Here is a 22,088-nt window from a genome sequence, read left to right as displayed (position 1 = left end):
TTTGAAGGAAGACTATTAAATAAAAATAACTATGAAACAAATGTGACTAAAACAATAGAAGTATAATTTTTAAAAAATTTCAGTATTAGAAAAACGACCAAGGCTATGTCATTAATATTACCGTATTAACTAGTTATAATATAAGTTGAGTGACCTTTCTGTAATTAAGTACATTAGGTTGCAATCTTGTGAATCGATAAAATCAAGATATCTAATATTTTTATTTTTGCAAATAATACCATCAAATATTCTGAATATTTTGAACATTTCAATATAATTGCATATGTTAGTTGCTTTCAATCCTGTTAGGTCATTTGACTTATACAGAGAATTAGAGGATTAGACCAAATTCTTTTGGTCGTTTGGTCCTTAGTCAGAATATTATTGCTGCACACGCTAAAATACATTTCCAAGAACAATTTACCCAGTCAACAAACAACACCAAAAATAAATTTAAAAATAAAATAAAAATCAAGAACCCAAAATTGATTCACCAAAATTCCTTCTTCCTCTGTAAAAGTATCCCCACAAAAAAAAAGAAAAAAGAAAAAAGAGCAATTCTTTTCTCTTCTATTGGATTTCAATTTCTATTAAAAATTCAATCTTTATTTTAGTGATTCTTGAAAAAGTGTAGAGAGCGTGTGGGGATATTACTTTATTTGTAAACCCCATTTGGTATGATTGTTTAATGGAAGAGCAAAGTTGAAAAAGGTGGGGTTTTTTTTTTTTTGAATTTAATATACTGAAGTTTTTATTGATATAATTTTCTGTTTCAAGTGGCTTTGCACATGTATACATCTGGGTTTTAAGTCAAAAGGCTTAAACTTTACACATGGGGTTTTGATAAAGTTCTTGAATTTTGAAGAACTGAGGCTTTTTCTTTAGATTGATTAAGGTAGTGCTCTATTCTTGATCTGTAGTTGTGAATGGTGTTGGAATTTCTTTGAGGCCTTTGTTTCTTGTAGTTGAAAAAAGTGTTCTTTTTAACCCCTTTCTTGGAATAAGGGGGGTAAGAATAGGTATTTCTTGAAATAATCATCATTTTGTGCTGACCCTTTTGGAAGTTTCAGCTGAGGAGGAAAAATTGACTTTAGTTTGATGACTTTATTGAGTTTCTGTTGAATATTTACTTGTTTTTGCAAAGTTGCAATTTTGAGTGGCTGAAGAGAAAATATGATTAAGTTATTTGGTAAGAAGAACCCTAAGAAGCAGTCAAAGACGGCTGGTGGTGGTACGTCTAGTTCTAGTTCTTCGACGAGTTCAAAGAAAAGTGATGGAGGAAACAAAAAGGTTGTTGGGGTATCAGCTAACAGTACTGTTATTTCAGCTCCTTATTCTGTTTCAGCTTCAACGGGGGATAAATTTGTTGGAGATGGGAGTTTAAAGCTGAATGGGAATCTTGTTTTAGCTTCTTATGATGCATTGCCAAGTTTTAGGGATGTTCCTAATTCTGAGAAGCAGAACTTGTTTATTAGGAAGGTCAACATGTGTTGTGTTTTGTTTGACTTCACTGATCCTACAAAGAGCCTTAAAGAAAAGGAGATCAAGCGACAGACGTTATTGGAGCTTGTGGAGTACGTAACGTCTGCAAATGTAAAGTTTACAGAAGTGGTGATGCAAGTTGTAGTAAAGATGGTGTCTACAAATTTGTTCAGGGAACTCATGCCCCAGCCTCGAGAGAATAAGATGGTGGCCTTTGATGTGGAAGAGGACGAACCTGCAATGGATCCGTCATGGCCACATCTGCAGATTGTATATGAGTTTCTTCTGAGGTTTGTTGCATCACCCGAAACTGATGCAAAAATTGCCAAAAGATATATAGATCATTCCTTTGTTCTCAGATTGCTTGATCTTTTTGACTCTGAGGATCCTAGGGAAAGGGAGTACTTGAAAATAATACTGCACCGTGTCTATGGGAAGTTCATGGTACACCGACCTTACATTAGGAAGGCTATTAATAACATATTTTATCGTTTTGTTTTTGAGACTGAAAAACATAATGGGATTGCAGAGCTTCTGGAAATTCTGGGCAGCATAATCAATGGGTTTGCTTTGCCACTAAAAGAAGAACACAAGCTTTTTCTTGTCCGGACATTGATTCCTCTGCATAAACCCAAATGCTTGGCCATGTACCATCAACAGTTAACGTATTGTATGACACAGTTTGTGGAGAAAGACTGCAAGCTTGCTGATACAGTTATTAGGGGATTGTTAAAGTATTGGCCAGTAACAAATAGCTCAAAAGAGGTCATGTTCCTTGGTGAGTTGGAGGAAATCTTGGAAGCTACTCAACCATCAGATTTCCAAAGGTGTATGGTGCCGATGTTTCGTCGAATTGCTCATTGTTTGACTAGCTTGCATTTCCAGGTATGTCGAGATATGCTTCTTCTATTTATTAGTATTTGCATGTATGATATGCATTATAGAATAGCACTAATTTCCTATCTTTGTAGGCAGTGTTGGTTTATATGTGTACAGCGGTAGCTTAGTGCATTGGGCTGCCCTTTTTTTCTTTCTTCTTCTTCTTCTTTTTTTTTTTTTTTTTTTTTTTGATGTGTGTGTGTGTGTACAGTATGCTTATGTTTCATAACTTGCACTGACCATGTGCTGTCTATTGGAAAATGGAAAAATGGAAAACAATTGAAGCTAGAAAAATTGACTGATATGCAATTTTTCTATTTCATTTTCTTCTTTTTTCTTACCTGCCAAAGCTTGTTTCTTCTTCAAGTAGAAAATTCCCTTTTCAAGAGACTGAATTTCTTGTAGCTAGCCACAATTAGTCTTCTTGTTTTGGTTTAGGATGATCTGCAAGTTCCTTTACTGTTTTGCCCCCTCCCCTTCCTTTGGATGAGGCATTTATATTCTGTGCTTGTTTGAGGGCACAATTTTGTGATAGTCATAGTTTTGTTTGTATTTCCAATTGGTGAACGTGCAACATGTCTTATGGTGTTCAGAGATGAGTCACGATTTATGCCGTAGTGAATTTGTTGGTTATGGTAAACGAAGCTTTCATTGTGCAGTGACAGGTTTCTTAAATATTCAAAAAATTATGAAATAGCATTAGTATGTGTCAGATATTATGGAGCTGCTACTCTTTGAGTTTGAGATGCCCATTCATTTTTCCTTAGCATGAGAACCCAAATTGTGTAATGTAATTTAGTTCCATCATAAGAAGGTGAATAGAATTGTCTAGACTAGTTGAATAGAATTGTCTAGACTAGTTCTGTTATTCTGTACTGCTGAGTATTGACGCAATCGGTGGATGTTTATACAGTAAGATGGCAAGCAATCACAATGTTTATACAGTAAGATGGCAAGCAAACACTATGTTTATACAGTAAGATGGCAAGCAAACACTATGGTTCTTGAACAACTAAAAACATAAAAAATGTCAAAACTTTCTAGCATATTTTTCTTTGTTTTAATGATAATTACGTAACTAACTTTAGCATAAAAGCCATATGTAGAGGAGCTTTAAAGGCTCTTGGTGAGGACGTACTTTATTCAGCATCTTCTGGATGCGTATTAATATAATGCATTACTTCCATTAAAAAGATACAAACTTGAGCCAAAAAAATCGATCTGATTGGCTGTAATTCGGTTCTGCAATAGAATAATCAAATTGAAGTATCAAAAATGAAAGCTGTAATTCGGTTCTGCAATAGAACAAGCAAATGGGTGGCCCAGTTGGTTGAGCATGCGGCTTTCATAATGGAGGTCTTAGGTTCGAAACCCCTGCCTACGACAGCAGGGGATTTGCCTTCTGGGTCGAGCTCGTCGCACGGGGCTTGCCTAGTGCGGGTTACCTCTCCTGTGTGGTTTGCAAGCTATTGCACAGGAGCTGGGTTTACCCTGTGCGCACCCAAAGGGTAGCGGCTACGGGTTCCCATGTCATCGAAAAAAAAAAAATGAAATACAGTTCTGGTTCTTTAAAATAGAGAAAAAAATCAGCAAAAAAGAGAAATTGGGCAGGAAGAAAAGGGCTTCTGTAATTTCTTGAGCTTGTGCTCTTATTGATTTCGATCCTGCTAATTGCAGAGAGTTTTTCCCCTTGTTACTATTTTGTGCTGAGATGTGTTGTACCTTTATGTGTTTAAACCATTTTATCAACTGCTGATCAGTGGCGGTCACATGTAAGGAATTGAATCCCCTTCATCTGAAAGTTGCACTGTGCAGTACAGTAAAAGCAAATTCTTTTTGAATATATATATATATTTACATAAAAATTTTAATCTCCTTGAAATGAAACAAACATTTAGTGTAGTAGCGAAAATGGCTCAAACTTACTATATTTGTGTTTTTCATTTTCCTGAATCCCTTGTTAGAATTGCCATGCTGATGATGGTGGAATTTACTATTGCTCGTAAAGGGCTTATTGAAGAAGGAACATGAACATTTCCAATAAAAGATGACAATTAAAGATCTCGAAATACTGCAACCGCATTCACTTTTAATGGGGATATTGGATGAATCAATTAATGGTTTTTCTGCACTTGTAAAACTGTAACAGATCCCAGAGAGTTCTGCTTTACCAGTGCTACTGCTTCAGTGCAGCTGCTTGGGCAGATGTTAATGATGTATGTCTTCAATTCCATCATTTACGGATTGAGGTTAAAGTTGGGCTCTAGCATGTTCCGATGTTGGATCTTCGGATTTTAGCTGTAAGACGTGATTATTAGATTGAAAAAGTTAGTCCCTTTTGGTTGTACTAACTATGTCAGTGCTGAGGAATAGCATGAAGACCTGAAGTTGTGGTTTATCATTTATTTGAGGTGCTTGCACTTTTGGAGTCTTGTAGTATGACCAGTCTTGTTGTTATTCCTCTGAAATGCGGTCATTGAAGCAACTATTTTTGGCTGGTTTGGATTCGAATTTTTTTTTTCAAGTAAAATAATACGGATAATTTTATTTTTATTTTTTGGAAAAATTTTATGAAAAAAATAGCGGATTGAGTTAAAAGTAAAAAATTATTTGAGGGTCTAATTTGGTGCATCTGATACTGATAATCAAGTACTCTCTCCTGTTCATTTTGTTTGGCACTATTTTTGAAGACCCTTTTAATTAAGTAAATAAAAGTGTGTTCCCTGTAACAACTTAAGTTTTTAGATGAGAGTGCCACACATTTCAACATGGTATCAGAGCATGCAGAGGTAGGTCCTGGATATGAGTCTCACCAAGATGTGTTATAAAAAAGGAATTTCCACGTGCTTAGCCCATGAAAAAGAATTAGGCTCGCATGTGATGGGGGCGCGCTGAAGACATAATTAACTAAATAAAACTGTGCTGTCTCTACTAACAATTTAAGCTGTTAGATGAGATGGTCTCACATTTCAACAAACACAATCTTCTTATTAGTCCATCCAAAAAGAGTGACACATAAGGTTTTATAGCCACACACGCATTCAGACTGCTGCTCAAAGATTTTTTTTTTCCCCAATCAAAAAGTATTTTCCTACCTACCTCTAATCTCTTGTAACAACCAAAGGATGTCTTATACCTATTCTATCTTAATTCCTCTGCAGTATTGATTGTATAATACCAAGCATAGTAATATTGCTTGGAAAAGAATTAGAGGAATTTCTTATCATGTAGTCGTATAAACCTCTATTCGCCTAATCATGCGAATGCATGGTCCGCTAGGATCTTTGGTCTTGGTTCACTTGATTTCAAACACATGGTTGACTTTTGTGCTTGCTACCTCATTCATGTGAGAGCGGTGCTGGAAAAAGTAGGGGAAAATTACGCTGTACAAAGTCGTAATGCAGCTTGTTTCTCTTGACTAGGATTGCTCTACTCTGTACAAGTGCCTGGTGTGTGTAGGCTAGTGAGACAAAGCAATTTCAAAATCATATTTTCTTTTATTTGAGGCCTTCAATCTAAGCAGTTAGACGGTTAAGCTAGAATAGGAGTGCAGCAGAATTGACTGGAAGAAGAGGGTGTAAGATGCGAACTGAACCTCTTATTTGTTAGTCTGATAATTGGAGTGACCAATGGAAGCTGAAAGGAGGAGACAAATTACTTTGTTAAAAAGATTTCTGTACTAATACTTCAACAAATTAGGTAATAATCGATTAGTAAGACAAATTTTACTTGTGGCAAAGAAGAAATAGTTCCTCTATATAACAAAAAGAAGAAGGGATAATTCAGATTACGTGGCTACAGTTTGGGTCATATCTGGGTTTACATGCTATCTACTTCGTTGCTGCCACTAATAATACTGCTATACTGAGTTGTCAAACTTAAATTTAGCTTCTATTTGTGATTTTGATAGTACAGCCAAATTGGACTGTCATGATCCATGTAATTGCTATTTGACAGGGTAAGCTAATAGAACATTAGTTACCCTGTTAAACCTATTGTCCAGCCAATACACTCTTCATGCTAAACCTGTTTGTCAAATAAATAGCCTACATGTTCATTTTGATGAGTGAAATATGGCAGTTTGTGGCACCAAGGGTGTGGCCTAGTTGTCAATGAAGTGGGTTGTGAACCATGAGGTTTTAGGTTTAAATCCCAGCAGAGATAAAAAACAGTAGGTGATTTCTTCCCATCTGTCCTCCTAGCCTTGATGGATAGAGTTACTTGGTACTTGTTGCTGGTGGGAGGTGGCAGGTATCCCATGGCATTAGTCGAGGTGCGCGCAAGCTGGCAGCACAACACGGTTATCAAAAAAAAAAAAATTATATATATGGCAGTTGGTGTGCTGAGCAGTAACTGAGATTAATGTACAATATTACTTGGGTGAGCTAAATATCCAAACATTATTACTTGGGCTAACTTGGGGAGCATTTGAAGTTGTGGCAGGAGAGGAGAGGATACAGAGTGGTTGCTTGTATCTCAGAGAACATTGGTTATGATATTTTAATGGACATATTGCAAATGTAGGTTTATTTTCACTTGAAACTTCAAATTCATGACAACATTCCTTATCTAAAATTCTTGATAGAAATAAAAACATACCTTATGTAAGTGACTTTGAGAAAACCATGTTGTAACCCGTTTTCTCTGTAAATGAAATCATTTTGATAGAGAGAGGCAGGGAACTATAAGAGAAGAACACTTTTTCTTGGGAAATGGGCCTCCTCCTAAACTCACTTCTCTTTCTTTCCTTGTAAACTTCTTTTGCGGTGATTTCTCACTCCCATTTTGGCGATGGAACAGAGGATCTTTTTTGTTTCCGGGGAAAAATCTTTCAAGTTAATTAATATTAGTGAGTGCACCAAGAGATCGACTAGAAGAATTAAAATAAATGAAGAAAGTGCTCGATAGGTTTGCGATGCTCTTACATAAGCATCACAGGGGGTGGGGGTCGTTGCAGGAGATGGGGAAGGACGATATAAGCATACACATAGATAGTATTTCAAAACTAAAACAGCTATGGTCGTTTTGTGAGAATTGAAGCTTGGTTGTTGGACAGGGAATCTGCGGTGATTATCCTAGAATCAAAATACAACAGGGGATGGGGAGACATTGCTGACAAAGTCGTAAGCTTCCTAGGAAAATCACACAATCCCAGGTTCAATCTCGCTTCACATCAGACAGAATTATCCGAAAACGATTAAGATCCTTCGATTGCTAGAAATGGTAGCGAAAACAACTCCTAATGGAATTCAGAGAAGCAGAAAATGACAAGCAAATATTCTTGTTAAAATGTGTATCAGGTTGTTTCAATGGCCATTCAATCATAGCCCAAACCAGGAGGTGATAAAAAAATGCTTTATCAATAGATGGAAACTGTGTGGTGGCCTTAAAGTAACCCCAGTAAGTCACAACCAATTCCTGTTTGACCTTCCATCGGATCAAGAAGCAATACAAGTTAAGGCAGGTGATTGGTTTTGGAATGGTAGGCAGTTTATCACTGGATTGGTGGATTCCGACATTTGGGTCAGTGCTAACCAATGGGAAATGCTGGGTCAAAGCTTTCGGTATTCCTTTACATGCATGGTCATTTGATACTTTCTGCATCATCAAAGAAGCTCCGTGATGGCTATATTGGAATCGACGAAGATACCAGGAACAAAAAACATCTCCTTTTGGGCTCATATTTTCGTCAACAGCTTCAATGGTGGAGCATACGTTAAAATTAAAAGTATAAGTGGGTGATAGGATTTTGAGATTCGATTTTGCCAGATTCTCACATGAAACTTAGGCCGATTGGAAAAGACAAAGCCGGCAGAAGGCGATCCTTGAGCTTTCGAAAGTTTGTATATGCCAGTAGTGGGTGAGCCCATGTGGCTATTTCAAATTCAAACAAACAGCCAGACCGGATTATAAAATTATGGGTCGAAGATTGAATCAACATTGTTATTCGAAAAGCCCAAACAAAAGGGACTAGCATGTTTTGGCGAGTGGTTGGACCTGATTTTGACACTTGGTAGGCTCGATTTTTAACGTTGGAGCCCAGACATGACCCTTTCTTAGATGAACTACAAGTCCACTATAAACTTACCTCACCACCTCACTTGATAAAAAAAAAAAAACTTACCTCACCACTTAGAAGCAGATGACAAAGCCGAACCAACAATGCATTTTTTATTCTTTGCTTCAAAATTTTCAACCGAAACCAGAGATGCCATAGAGTTTTGATGATGACACTGAAGCGCTCGTGAAGCGAGGCAAAGCGCTCAACTTGTTGCACGCATTGCTTCAGGGCTTAAGTGTGCTTTAAGCATGCCTTTGACAACACTGCATGTTTGATTCAAGACAATCTAAGCAGAAGGAACACACATATTGTCAACAGATGCTACAAGCCTATATGTATCAACAAAGTATAGAAAGTTAGAAACCAACAGACACTTCCTACTACACTATACAATTGTTGCAAATATTTGGAACATGGTAATTTTAGTTGTTGGACTTAGTTGGGTCATGCCTGTGGACGTGTGAATATTAAGGATGCCTATATATGCTGGAGTTCCTGGAAAGTTGGTAAGTCCACGAGGAAAATATGGAAAGAGTTCTCGTGCTTCTATATTTGTGGTGTGTCTAGATAGAAAGAAACTGTAGGCGTTTTGATGGAATATCAGCTCAAACTCACTCAAGGCTAAATGTCTTTTATGTTTATATAGTTAGAGTAATTTTTGTCCTTATAAACTCACGTGACCCCTTTTTTGGACTTTCTGTAATAGATCTTGCAAATTCACTTTTGTCCTTATTATCTTTTGTACTGTTTGCATTTTCTTGACGCCATCAATGGTCTCACTTCATAAAAAAAAGAAGTGAAAACCATGCTGTCGTTTAACCTTAAGGGTGGTCAAACCCTGATAATTGATTGTGATAAGAATGTAGAGATCTTTGTCTATGCTTGAATAATCTTAAAGTTGTGTTACAACAAGAATGATCAACTTTTCAGTCAAGTGGAACTGAAGCCAGGCAGTTCGGCTGCATGTTGATGCATGTTGCTTTATGTTGTGCGACATGTTGATTGGAGCTAGCTCACCTTTTGGTCCCTCAACTAACAGACCCAAAAATTTGTGTCAGTTATTTGAAGGTAAGTATGCTTAGTGGGATTTAGGATGTCAGTATTGAAATTTTGTGTAAGTTGAGGAACTAAAAGTGCAATTTCCTCTTCTTGTTCTTTAATTTTTTTAATTTTTAATTTTTACAGTTATTGATTCTAAACATCATATAACTAATTGCTATGTTGGAAAACTAAAGATTGCTGTAGAACAGTAGTTCCCTTACATTTATATTGGATGTTTTCCACAATGATTGACGGATATCGTTCTTGTGAACTCATAGAATGTTTAGAATGAGAAAATCATGACCTTGTGTCGTGTTTATCATGTTGCTGCAGGAGCTTATTTGTAAAACAAAAACTTGTATATAAGCCTTTCAAATATTTTTTTTTTCGCTTGCTCTGCTTAATTTTCAGATTTGCCAATTTGGATGACTTAGTGTTTGTGTTTCACTATAGGTGGCGGAAAGGGCTTTGTTCCTGTGGAACAACGATCACATAGAGAATTTAATAAAGCAGAATCGGAAGGTGATACTGCCTATCATCTTTCCTGCATTGGAGAGAAATGCCAGACACCATTGGAATCAGGCTGTTCACAGTTTGTCACTCAATATTCGGAAGATCTTCTACGATCTTGATCCTGAGCTATTCAAGGAGTGCTTGCACAAGTTTCAGGAAGACGAATTGAAGGAAGATGAGATTAAATCAAGGCGTGAAGCTACATGGAAACGATTAGAAGAAGTTGCTGCCAAAAATACTACAAGTAATGAAGCTGTGCTTGTGCCATCCACTGGGCATTCTCGAACTTAATGTTAAGATATGCTTGTTCTTCCTTGTTCTTAATTTTCATAATTCTGGTTAATTTACATTTTGGAAGCAATGAATTTATCATGGGAAAAGGGATTTTGTGTGTCATTGGCTTTTTTCCCTTGGTCAGTTTCATCCTGATAGCTGTAGTTGTAACCTATAATTTGTTTATATGTGTTAACTTTGGCAATTTGGAAATGATATGGAAGCAAGTTTTTATTTATTAAACATTATACTTCGTTGAACATCTCTACATACATTGTTTTGGTAAACCTTTGGCAGATACCACTCTACAACAAATGCTTATAATTCTTAAGATGAGGTATACATTATAAGATGTAGTTTGTCATTTTGCTCAAGAGTCAAGAGAATCTTCGCATATAAAAGAAGCTACAGAAGCTGGTGAGATAGTAGATTAATCACTTATGTTTAGTTTAACTGGAAAATCACAAAGCTAAAATTGATTATGAAAGAATGCCAGTTATTTCTAGAATGAGCATTGCTGGCTGCAGCCTGCAGTTAATCATTTAGCAAGGCCTTAACTTATGGCATTAAGGTTTTATTTATCTGTTTGTTTGTTTGTTTCTGATTTGGCTTTCGGTGAGACTGAAGGATCCAAGCAAATGGTTGTGAACAAAGAGGTTCTGGATGTGGCAGCTCTCGTATTTTCTTCGTGTACTCAGGAACTAAACTTTGTCAGGGTAGTCCATTTGTAAGCATTAGCTGGCTTATAGGAGAAATGAACCAAAAGCTTCATGATGCTTCAATACAATAATATACATACTACTAAGTACTAACTCCAGAAGAACAAAAAATAAAAAAATTGAAGGTAAAATCAAGATTTTATCTTTATAGTCCAATTGATTGAAGTATCCCCTTTTAATTAGCTGATAATAAGCACATTCTCCACCCACCCCACCCCCCCCCCCCCACCCCAATTTAAAGCTTTCCTGTTGAATTCATTAGAAAAAAGGGAAGTTTTTTTAGGAAGTCTTAAACATTATTTTTAAGGGAATTACAGCAAACTTTTCAACAGGTTGAGCTATTTAACTTTTCTGTCTTGAGAGTATAGATGACTTGTAACTATATCCATCTCTTGGGAGATGGACCTATTTATATCTTACCCTTGTGATTCTCGTGAGTGATTAACTAACTAACATTAATAGAGTGAGAATTTTGTATTGTTGGGGAAATATCTTGTGAAAGTTGCAAAAGAAGGTGAATAGCTTTTTGAGAGGTGAAAAAGGCTGTAGAAGTGGTTTGGTTTGCAAAAGGTCAAGAAAGTTCCAAATTCTATAGTAACAGCTTTTAGGTGATAAATACAAATTTTATCACTGAGTGCACTGTTATGTATGTTTTTCTTGTACTCTCTCATTCTCCTTTTTCAAATATTCAATATTCTGTTTCTTTCTAGTTAATTATTAAACTGTTTATCCTCCATCTCGGACATAATTGACAGAAATTATATATTGTTCTGTTTGAAGGAGTTTCTAGTCGGGTAGTCTACCTTTATTAGATTTATCAGACTGCTAATTACAATTGATTATGTGTGTGAAGTTTGTTTGAGTGAAACCTGTTCCTTTTCATCAATATGTCTCTTCAAGTCCATTTAAAGTTACTTTGAGGAATATGTTTTTAAAAAAAGGACCATCTTAGCTTTAAGTGTGTGTACAACCTAGTTCGCCATCCTCTTAATTTGGTCTTACTTGTTGCAAAGCCTTTGGCCACGTGGATAGAGGGTCTTTTGGCGTCTTTATGGCCTTTTAGAGCTTAATTTCATGGTAGACGTAGGAGTTGGATGGTTGTGTTCATCAATATATACGGAATAGTTTCCAAAAGGATTGAAGGAATATAAGAAACAAACTTTTGAGATTATAACATATCAAGGGACTAAAAGCAGCAGTATGTGTAAACGTCTATATAATACCACCCTATAAATTTTAGGATCACTCATTACACCAAGAAAGCAACTCCTTGTCAGCTTCAAATATAGCCATGTCTTCTTCTTTGAGATTTACCCAGGCTTCTATACCGTTACCTGATTTTGTGTCTAGAAAACCGATAACATCCTTGAGAACAAGGCTAGCTGATCCCACCCATATGGGTTTTCCCCAACCAAAATCAGCTTTGTATAGAGGCAATCTACACAAACTAGTGAAGTTGAACAAGACTAAGCTACCTTTCCTCTGCTCACTTGCTTTCTCTTTGATAAAACTCAAGTGCTTGTCATCAGTCTTCTGAAGATCCGATACGAATTCACTATTTATGTTCTCTATACCTTCTCTCACTTTTTTCACTAGCTCAAAACCTTGTTCCTCAACAGTACTATTATTAACCATAGCTGGTATTGTAACGACTACTTGCATTACATTCCCGAATAAATATTCAGGCAATCGAGGACTACTTCTGTTGCGTAAGTTCACTGTATGGACTATACCGTAAATCTTGTTTTCATCCCTTTTCTCATGAATACTAGCCATCAAACGAGTCCATAAGAAAGCTGATAAAGCTTCGATCCTCGAGGGAGGTCTCGTATTTTCGGTGCCCTTTTCAGTATACTTATCCCTAAGTGCTGATACTTTAGAAGCAGAGAATACAAACCTTTTAGTCACAATGTTGTCCTTCCCAATTGTGATGCTTGATTTTAACTCTGATGTATCTCTTGGAGGAAATAGTATTGAAGAATTGAACATTGGACTAGGAACATTGGTTTTCCCTCTAGCAATAGCTCCCCAAGTATTGATAAACATGAAAGTTGATAATGCATCAGCTATCTTATGAGAAATGGCTATACCAATAGCCATTCCTCCACACTGAAAGAAATTTGCTTGGACTAGTAAGCAGATATCTTTAACATCATGTAAATCACAAGGGATGAAGTTGTTAAGTTCATTAGGAACTGGATCAAGAAGGAACTCAGAGAGATTGCATTTGGCTATAGCTTCTACATATGGTATGCCCTCGTCGTTGCAATTGACATGGGAGTTGGCCACTAGACGTCCGCTAAGAGGGTAGAATTTGGTTAAGACATGTGATAGAGATTTCTTGAGTTGATCTGATCTGTGTGTGTTAGTGATGTTATCGTTAACGGCTGCTGGATAGAAAAAAACTAGGGGCATCAAAATATTAGGAGTAATTTGGTCAAGATATGAAAGTTGGTAATGGTGAAGGTCATTTGGTGTTGGTGAAGATGGTTTGATTGACACTTTGGAGATGATTTCTATTTCAACTTTCATTCTTTCTTGTAAAGTGTTATAATGTAACAGAAGCAAAATTTACTAATAGTCTTTTTGTCCTTGGTAAAATGACACTGGTTCTTGACGTCAATAAATAGACCAAGCACTAATAAGGTTTCTGCAAGTATAAAATGATTATTTGAAAAAATCAAAGCAGGGTTTCTTCAAGTATTTAGAATTTAGCTCATAACCAATTATGGCCGTCGTGGCACTAAAGACATGATTATGACTTGAATAGGAAATTAATACTTCAAGTTAGTATGAAAACCTTATCTTACTACAGTAAAATATACTCGGCGGCCAAAAAATACACCAGAATTAACTTGATAACAGTCTAAATTATGAAATGCCAGCATAAAAAACATAGCAGGCAAACTATGAGAGGAAATGAGTGAACATAGCTTTTCTACAATTTGAATAGAAGAAAATAATCCTGTAAAGATTTTCTATGTGTTATTTTCAGATCTCTTGTGTGTAAAATAAAGATCTTTTATAAAAAATATATAAAATTAAAACCAAATTCATAAAAGACTACAAAATCAATTAAATGTGATACAGTGATAAAAATAAATGTGAAGCAGTGAAGACATGTATTTTCTATTTATTGAATTCGTGAAAAATACAAAGCCTGAGTAAGCTTTTTCGGTGGTAAACCACTGTGCACTATCCAATAATCCAAAAGGCACATTTTGCTTCTTTTTTTTATTTTTTTAAAGCCAAACAGAAAATTAATCATGCGGTGCATTAATCTTATATTTCCATTAAAATACTTAATGGTATCTCCGGTTACTGATGGAATTCTAAAATCTTTGTACGTCGTTTCCTAGGATCAAGGAAGAATTATCCAACCGGCTATTTTGACCTTTAACGCATCTAATTGGATAATGTTGAGGTGAATATTGAATTAATACTATTTTGGAACATATTAGAGAAAAAAAAAAGTCAGAAATCCACATATTTAGTTACTATGGGAAATTTGTGCTTATAATCTCTCAAAGATATCGGCAGATTCTGATTTTAATTTTTGTCAAACGCATCTAATCTTCAATTAGTTGATATGTGTACTTTAATTTCTTTGGCCATTAATCATCACGAATATATCAAATTAAATCATTTAATTGTCGATGTCATATGTTAAATTCGTATAATTACTTCATATTTGAGGTAATAGCTCTACAAATAGCTTAAATATAATGTATTTCTTCTATGAAAAAAGGATCACAGTTAATTACATATGAAATGTGTTTAACCAAATATTATAACGATTAAAATCAGAATTTATCGGTAATTGGACGAGAAGTGCAACGATGGATGTGTTTCGTTCATTATTTTCTTTCTTTCATCACTCTAACACATGTTAATTTCTCATCAATAGGTCACACTGCTTATTTTTACGTGGAGAGAAAGGACAAACGTCTGGACACTTCATGAGGGATGATATTGCAAGTGAAACATATTAACAATAACACAACCCGAAATATTATAAGACTTCCATTTCATGATTCATTGTTGATTCTTAGCTTGAGTAGCTATGGCAGATGATCAGAGCTATATATATCAAGACTCGAGTAGTAGTTCTTCGGATAGTGATCCATGTTGGTGGATGGTGGTTCTTGGAATGCAACAGGGTCTTAATAGAACTCTAAAGTCTGTTATTTATTACTAGTATCTGAAGTCGTTTGGTTTAGAAACATGTTATATTTATAACAGAAAAGGACCACAAATTTCCCTAACGTATGAAAAATAGTTCATAAACACCCTTCTTTTACCTTTTGGTCTAAGAATATTCTTAACCCTTGTTTTTCAGTTCAAGGATACCACCAAATTGACCTTTGATTGTTCGGTTTTTTTGGTAAATAATTTGACTGGCCAATGATCCCTGCTGAAAACGAAAAATCTTGTTCTTTAGGTTCAAAGTGATAGGGCCCACAACGTAACTGTCATATTTAGAGATGCATCCAAAGTTGAAACTTAATAGGTAACCTTTATATGTTTAAGTTGAACACATTGCAATTTTGAAATTACAGGTACACAATCAATTGTATACGGTAAAAATCGGATATATGCAAGACCAGTGAGACCGGGGGCCGAGGGTATGATCAAATGAGCATGAGTATGATCGGTCTTTCTTCAGACCGGCAGGATTGCACCGAATGTGGCTGATCCGAGAAAAGAAAAGTAAATCTGTTGATCCGGTGTCTCCGGATCAAACTCAGCGTTGCCGTTAGTCCGGTTTCCCCAAGTCAAGTTCTCATGGCCGTTAGTTCGGTTTCTTCATGTCCGAAATGAACGTGGCCGTTGATCCGGTTAACACTGCGAATCGCCACGCGCGCAAGACCGTTCGTCATTTTGTGCACCTAAGCAACATACGGGTGTTAAACCGTATGGCCCTACCTTATCCTTTAGGTTTTTCTATTCTAAAAGGGCTTTGTATCGTATGTAAGACCCATGAGTAAGCAAAGCTATAAATAGGTGATTTACTACTTTTTAAGGGTTGACTTTTTGAGATCTATAACATTGTAATAAGCTTATAGGAAACTCCTTCTCCGATATCGGGTCCGGATCTACGGTCAATGTTCTTATATATTTACATATATACTTTAGCTAATATATATATATATATATATATATATATATATATATATATATATATATATATATATACATATATACATTATAGGCGAAAACTCACATATCCATATATATTATTACAAATAAGCTCATATTAATTTCATATCAATCGAATAACAGATTAAAAATCATCCATATATCCTATACCCCACTTATAAATTCAATTGTTACCGAAATTCGGGGTAAACGGGTTAAGCGCCCGCGTGGGGCTAGGATAATACCGGTTTTTTAATCTTTGCTTTATCTCCCACCCGTTTGGTTAAGAAATCGTCACTAACTCGAAAAAAAAACGAACTTAAATGGCGAACAATGGACGGTCGTCATGTCAACAACAACGAAATTGTGGTCGAAAACAAGAACGTGATGGGTTACGAAACCTACCTGCGGATCCAGCCGACCCTAATGCCGTGAACTCGAGAGAGGGCCTCGATCGGCAGAATACTGTCGACCGATCCCCTGAATACTCATAACTCAATTACTTTGTTCAGGGCTCAAGGCGGGAAAGTACCAGATGCTCCTGATGAGATTAACTTACGTTTAATATTTGAAATGTTGCAGGAACAAGGGACTGCCATAGCCGAAACAGGATTGCAATAGCTCACCGCAGCAGAAAAAACAACAAGGCAGCCCCGGTAAGGTCAAAAGGAGTCACTGAACCAAGGAGGGATGAAACACGAATAGTCGAGAGTAACGGATCCGGAGCCGGATCGTCCACCGAAGTTCTGAAGATGCTCGAAACCTTGGCAAAGCGGGTAGATTCAACAGAGAAGAGGGTGGAAACGTATAACTCTCGGGTGGATCAGATACCGGGGGCTCCGCCTATTCTGAAAGGGCCGGATTCAAAGAGGTACATTCAAAGGCCTTTCCCCAAGCGCGGCTCGAAGTTGATCCCGAAGAGGTTCAAAATGCGGGATATCCGAAAATACGACGGCAAGACAACGGACCCACGGTGAGCACGTGACTTCGTACACTTGTGCCATAAAAGGCAATGACATCGAAGAGGACGAAATTGAGTCTCGTGTTGTTGAAAAAGTTTAGGGAAACCCTATCGAAAGGAAAGCATTGGACGGTACCACCATATTCCCGAGCATTTGATCACTTCTTTTTGAGACGCTCGCAACGCGTTCATAAAAGCCCATGCCGGGAGCCAAAAAGCACAGTTCCTGGAAGGCGGACATCTTCCGTATAGCCCAAAGGGATGATGAGTTGTTACAAGAATTTGCGAACCGTTGTGCGGGGAACGGATGGAGCTCCCCCGGTTCCGAAGGAATGGGCCGCACAAGCTTTTACCTAAGGGCTTAATCCTCGGAGCTCGACGGCCTCATTCAAACTGAAAGAGAATTTGCTGGAGTACGAGGCTGTGACCTGGGCAGATGTTCATAACAGGTACGAATCAAAGATTCGGGTAGAGGATGACCAACTCGAGCTTCCCCCGGGACCCATAAATATAAGCAAAAGCTCTGAAAGGTCGAGGAAAGTTTACGAGCCGGAGGCGCGATCATTGAGGGAAAGATACCGGCCATACTCTCATTCGAAAAAACCAAGCTTCAGATCAGAAAGATCAAGGGTCGCCCTACCAACTCTCCGAGGTCGGGGGTGATAAACGGCCGAGCGCCCGTCGAACAAGCCGAGGCCTATCATTTAAACGATGCCGGGAGTTCGGCTAGCAACAAAGACTTACCAAAGATATCGGAGTACAACTTCAACATCAATACTTCGGATCTAGTCTCGGCTATTGACCGTATCGCAGAAGCAAGATGGCCGAGACCACTAAGATCAGACCCGGGTCAACGGGATCCGAGCATGATGTGTGAGTATCATGGAACCTATGGGCACAGAACTGAGGACTGTCGCCAACTAAGAGAGGAGGTGGCTCGCTTATTGAAGAATGGTCGCCTTCGAGAATTCTTGAGTGAATGAGCTAAAAGCCACTACAAGGAAAGGGAATCTCACAGACGGGTCGAACCGGTGGAACCTCAGCATGTAATCAATATGATAATCGGGGGAACAAATGCTCCTCGAGGGCCGGTGATGAAACAAACGAAGGTTTCCGTTGTTCGTGAGAAGCGCAGCCGGGATTACGTACCCGAGGGTTCCATCTCCTTCAGCAACGAGGATGCAGAAGGCATCATTCAATCGCATAACGATGCACTGGTAATTTCTATTCTTATTTTTAAATCACAAGTTAAACGTATTTTGATTGACCCAGGTAGCTCGGCCAACATCATCCGATGGAGAGTGGTTGAACAGCTAAGGCTACTCGACCGTATCGTGCTTGGCCGCCCGAGTACTCGGTCGGTTAATATGGCAGTGAAACCACGATGGGGGAGATTTCTTTGCCAAGAACATTGATCGGCACCATTCAACAAACGGTGTTCTATGTCATCGAAGGAGATATGAAGTATAATGCTTTGTCGGGCAGATCGTGGATTCATAGCATGAGAGCAGATCACCATCGACATCTACATCTTTAAATACCCGACACCGGAGGGGATAAAAGCCATCCGAGCCGAATGACCGGCCCCGCCTGCAAGGGAGATGTTCGCGGTCGAGAAACACCACTCTTCCCCAAAAAATCGGATCAAAGAGATAATGAATTAGTCGGAGGCAAGGACACCAATAAGTAATTCAAAGTGGCACGGGTTCGACAGCGGAGCAAAAAGGGGTCGACCGATGACGAAGAGGACGATTTCGGCGTACCCGATCGTTCGTAGACACGGATGACTCTGATGCAACCAAATCTACCGTGGAGGAGCTGGAGCAAGTCATTTTTTTTCGAATATCTACCAGATAGAAAGGTATACCTAGGCACGGGGTTAACTTCGGAGCTTAAGAACAAGTTAATTAAATTTCTTCAAGCTAATGCCGATTGTTTCGTACGGTCCCATATAGACATGTGGTGTGTGCCACCGGAGGTGACGACTCATAATTTCGCCCTCGATGGGATATATCCCCGGTGAAAGCAGCAAAGGAGGCCCACGGGCAGCCAAAACACACGCATTAGTAAAAGATGAGGTAACAAAGCTTTTAAAAATAGGCTCTATCCGGGAGGTAAAAAATACCTGATCGGCTAGCGAATGTAGTGTTTTGTGCCGAAGAAAGGTAATAAATTTAAAATGTGTGTTGATTATAAGGATTTAAACAAAGCATGCCCAAGGATTCATTTTCGATGCCTCACATCGATCGGATAATCAATGAACGGCAGCCGTACGAGATGTTAAGTTTTTCGATGCCTACTGGTACAACCAAATCGTGACGCACCCGGAGGATCAAGAGAAAACATCCTTTATTACCCGATACGGACTCCCCATCGTTATAACATCATGCCCTTCGGATTAAAAAAATGCCTAGCAACTTCAACGCCTAGTTAACGGAATGTTCGAAGAACAAATAGGGAAAACAATGGAAGTTTATATCGATGACATGGTGGTCAAGTCCCCGGAAACGAGAGGACCATTTAAAACATTTGCAGAAACCTTGATGTACTCCGTAAATACAACATAAAGCTTAACCCAAAAAAATGCGCCTTCGGTGTCCAATCTGGCAAATTTTTGGGTTTCATGGTGTCGAACCGGGGAATTGAAATTAACTCCGGACAAGATCAAAGCCATCGAGGATATTCGAGGTGGTGAATAACATCAAAGAGTGCGTAGGCTCACCGAAGGATACGGAATCGAGCCGTTTCATTTCGAGGTCTCTTGATAAAAAGTCACCGTTTCTTCTCATTATTGAGGTTAAGAATGATCGAAACCCTCGGACATTTAATGTAAAAAGCTTTGCAAGAGTTAAAAAGATACTTATCAAGTCCGCCTCTGCTGTACACACCGAAGGCAGACGAACAGTTATTCCTATACCTTGCCGTATCCGAGGTAGCGGTAAGCGGTGTTTTGGTCCGAGAAGAAGCAGGTACGCAATTTCCAATATATTATGTGTGAGTAGAACTCTGGTGGATGCGGAGACTCGTTATCCCCCCACCTCGAAAAGTTGGCTTTGGCATTGGTAAGTGCTTCAAGAAAGCTGAAACCTTACTTTCAATGCCATCCGATATCCGTAATAACTACTTACCCGCTAAAGAATGTCATGCATAAATCGGAATTATCGGGTAGATTGACCAAATGGGCCGTAGAGTTTAGCGGATATGACATCGAATATAAGCGTAGGACGTACCATTAAGTCCCAAATCTTAGCCGATTTTGTGGCAGATTTTACCCCGGCCATAATTCTTGAGGTCGAAAAAGAATTATTGCTAACCTCAGGAAAGGCTTCGGGTATCTAGTCTTTACACACGGACGGGGCCTCGAACCTGAAAGGTTCAGGCTAGGCATCGTCCTTAAAACCCCCTCCGGAGATGCCATTAGGCAGTCGATTAGAACTATCAAATTGACTAACAATGAAGCCGAGTATGAGGCTATGATTGCAGGTTTGGAATTAGCTCAGAGTCTGGGGGCCGAGATAGTCGAAGCAAAATGCGACTCGCTCTTGGTCGTTAACCAAGTGAATGGCGTCTTCGAGGTTAAGGATGAGCGAATGCAAAGGTATTTGGAGAAAACTCAGGTGATACTGCACCGGTTTAAAGAGTGGACCATGCAGCATATACCCAGGGAGCAGAATAACGAAGCCGACGCACTGGCCAATTTGGGCTCTTCAGTCGAAGGGGAAGAAATCAACCCCGGTACCATAGTGCAGTTGATGAATTCGGCGGTCGAAAACGGGCATGCTGAGATAAACACGATGGGTCTAACTTGGGATTGGCGCAACAAGTACATCGACTACTTGCAAGACGGAAAGCTCCCGAGTGACCCAAAAGAATCATGGTCACTAAGGACCAAAACAGCACGGTTCTGCTTAATAGATGGTCAATTATATCGACGGTCTTTCTTCGAACCCCTGGCCAGATGTCTGGGTCCCAGAGAAACTGATTATGTCATAAAAGAAGTCCACGAGAGTACCTGCGATAATCACTTCGGTGCAGAAGCCTTGGTCCGAAAAATTATTAGAGCCGGTTATTACTAGAACCAGATGGAGGAGGACTCAAAGAATTTTGTCTGGAAATGCGATGGGTGTCAAAGGCATGCCCCGATGATCCATCAGCCCGGGGAGTTACTACACCTGGTGATCTCATCTTGGCCTTTCATGAAGTGGGGAATGGACATTGTTGGTCCTTTGCCATGGGCACTAGGTAAGGCCCGTTTTATTTTATTTATGACTGACTATTTCTCCAAATAGGTTGAAGCGCAGGCTTTCGAAAAGGTTAGAGAAAAGGAGGTTATTGACTTCATATGGGACGACATTATTTGTCGTTTCGGCGATCCCGACCGAGATAACTTGGATAACGGTCCTCGGTTGTTCGACGAAGGTCAATCATTTCCTCGAAGGATTGAAGATCAAGAAAATTCTATCAACTCCGTATCACCCAAGTGCAAACGGACGGCGGAATCCACGAACAAAATAATAATTCAAAATCTAAGGAAAAGGCTTGAAACATCGAAGCATCGGAGGGGAAGTTCTCGGGAGGTATTGTGGGCTTACGTAACCACATCAAAATCAAGCACGGGTGAAACGCCTTTCTCGTTGGTCTACGGGGGGGGGGGGGGGGGGGGGGGGGGGGGGGGGGGGGGGGGGGGGGGGGGGGGGGGGGGGGGGGGGGGGGGGGGGGGCCGAAGCCCTCATCCCAAGCAGGGGGGCGAACCGAGCCTCCGATTCAGATACGCCTCCGATAGGTCAAACGAGGAGGCCATGGCCATAAAACTCGACCTCACGGACGAACTTCGTGAAAATGCGTTGGTCCGTATTGTAGCCCAAAAACAGAGAATGGAAAGGTACTACAACCGGAGGGCTAATTTTCGACATTTTCAAGTTGGGGACTTGGTGCTTCGGAAAGTTACTTTGAACACCAAGCATCCCAACGACGGAAAGTTGGGTTCGAACTGGGAAGGGTCGTACAAGATAACATGAAA

At 38.9% G+C, this 22,088-nt stretch overlaps 2 protein-coding genes across 3 annotated transcripts; one reads left to right on the top strand and one right to left on the bottom strand.

The window, feature by feature from the left end:
* The first annotated feature begins 332 nt into the window (after window positions 1–332).
* LOC132067237 (serine/threonine protein phosphatase 2A 57 kDa regulatory subunit B' theta isoform-like) lies at window positions 333–10,492 on the top strand. 2 transcript variants are annotated; one of them, XR_009417094.1, is made up of 3 exons: window positions 333–2,367; window positions 4,511–4,661; window positions 9,917–10,054. XR_009417094.1 is itself a non-coding variant. In XM_059460399.1 (2 exons), the coding sequence occupies exons 1-2, from the start codon at window positions 1,174–1,176 to the stop codon at window positions 10,265–10,267; spliced, it is 1,545 nt and encodes a 514-aa protein (XP_059316382.1). In that variant the 5' UTR covers window positions 348–1,173; the 3' UTR covers window positions 10,268–10,492. The 2 variants fall into 2 exon arrangements, 1 of the variants encoding a protein (XP_059316382.1); XM_059460399.1 differs by lacking the exon at window positions 4,511–4,661 and having other exon boundaries at window positions 348–2,367; window positions 9,917–10,492.
* Window positions 10,493–12,107: 1,615 nt separating this feature from the next.
* Window positions 12,108–13,642, bottom strand: LOC132066618 (stemmadenine O-acetyltransferase-like). The gene has a single exon (XM_059459890.1). The coding sequence runs from the start codon at window positions 13,498–13,500 to the stop codon at window positions 12,211–12,213; it is 1,290 nt and encodes a 429-aa protein (XP_059315873.1). The 5' UTR covers window positions 13,501–13,642; the 3' UTR covers window positions 12,108–12,210.
* Between the last annotated feature and the right edge of the window lie 8,446 nt (window positions 13,643–22,088).

This window comes from Lycium ferocissimum, chromosome 8, assembly GCF_029784015.1.
Source record: "Lycium ferocissimum isolate CSIRO_LF1 chromosome 8, AGI_CSIRO_Lferr_CH_V1, whole genome shotgun sequence".
Lineage (NCBI taxonomy): Eukaryota > Viridiplantae > Streptophyta > Magnoliopsida > Solanales > Solanaceae > Lycium > Lycium ferocissimum.
This window is presented reverse-complemented; position numbering and strand designations above follow the sequence as displayed.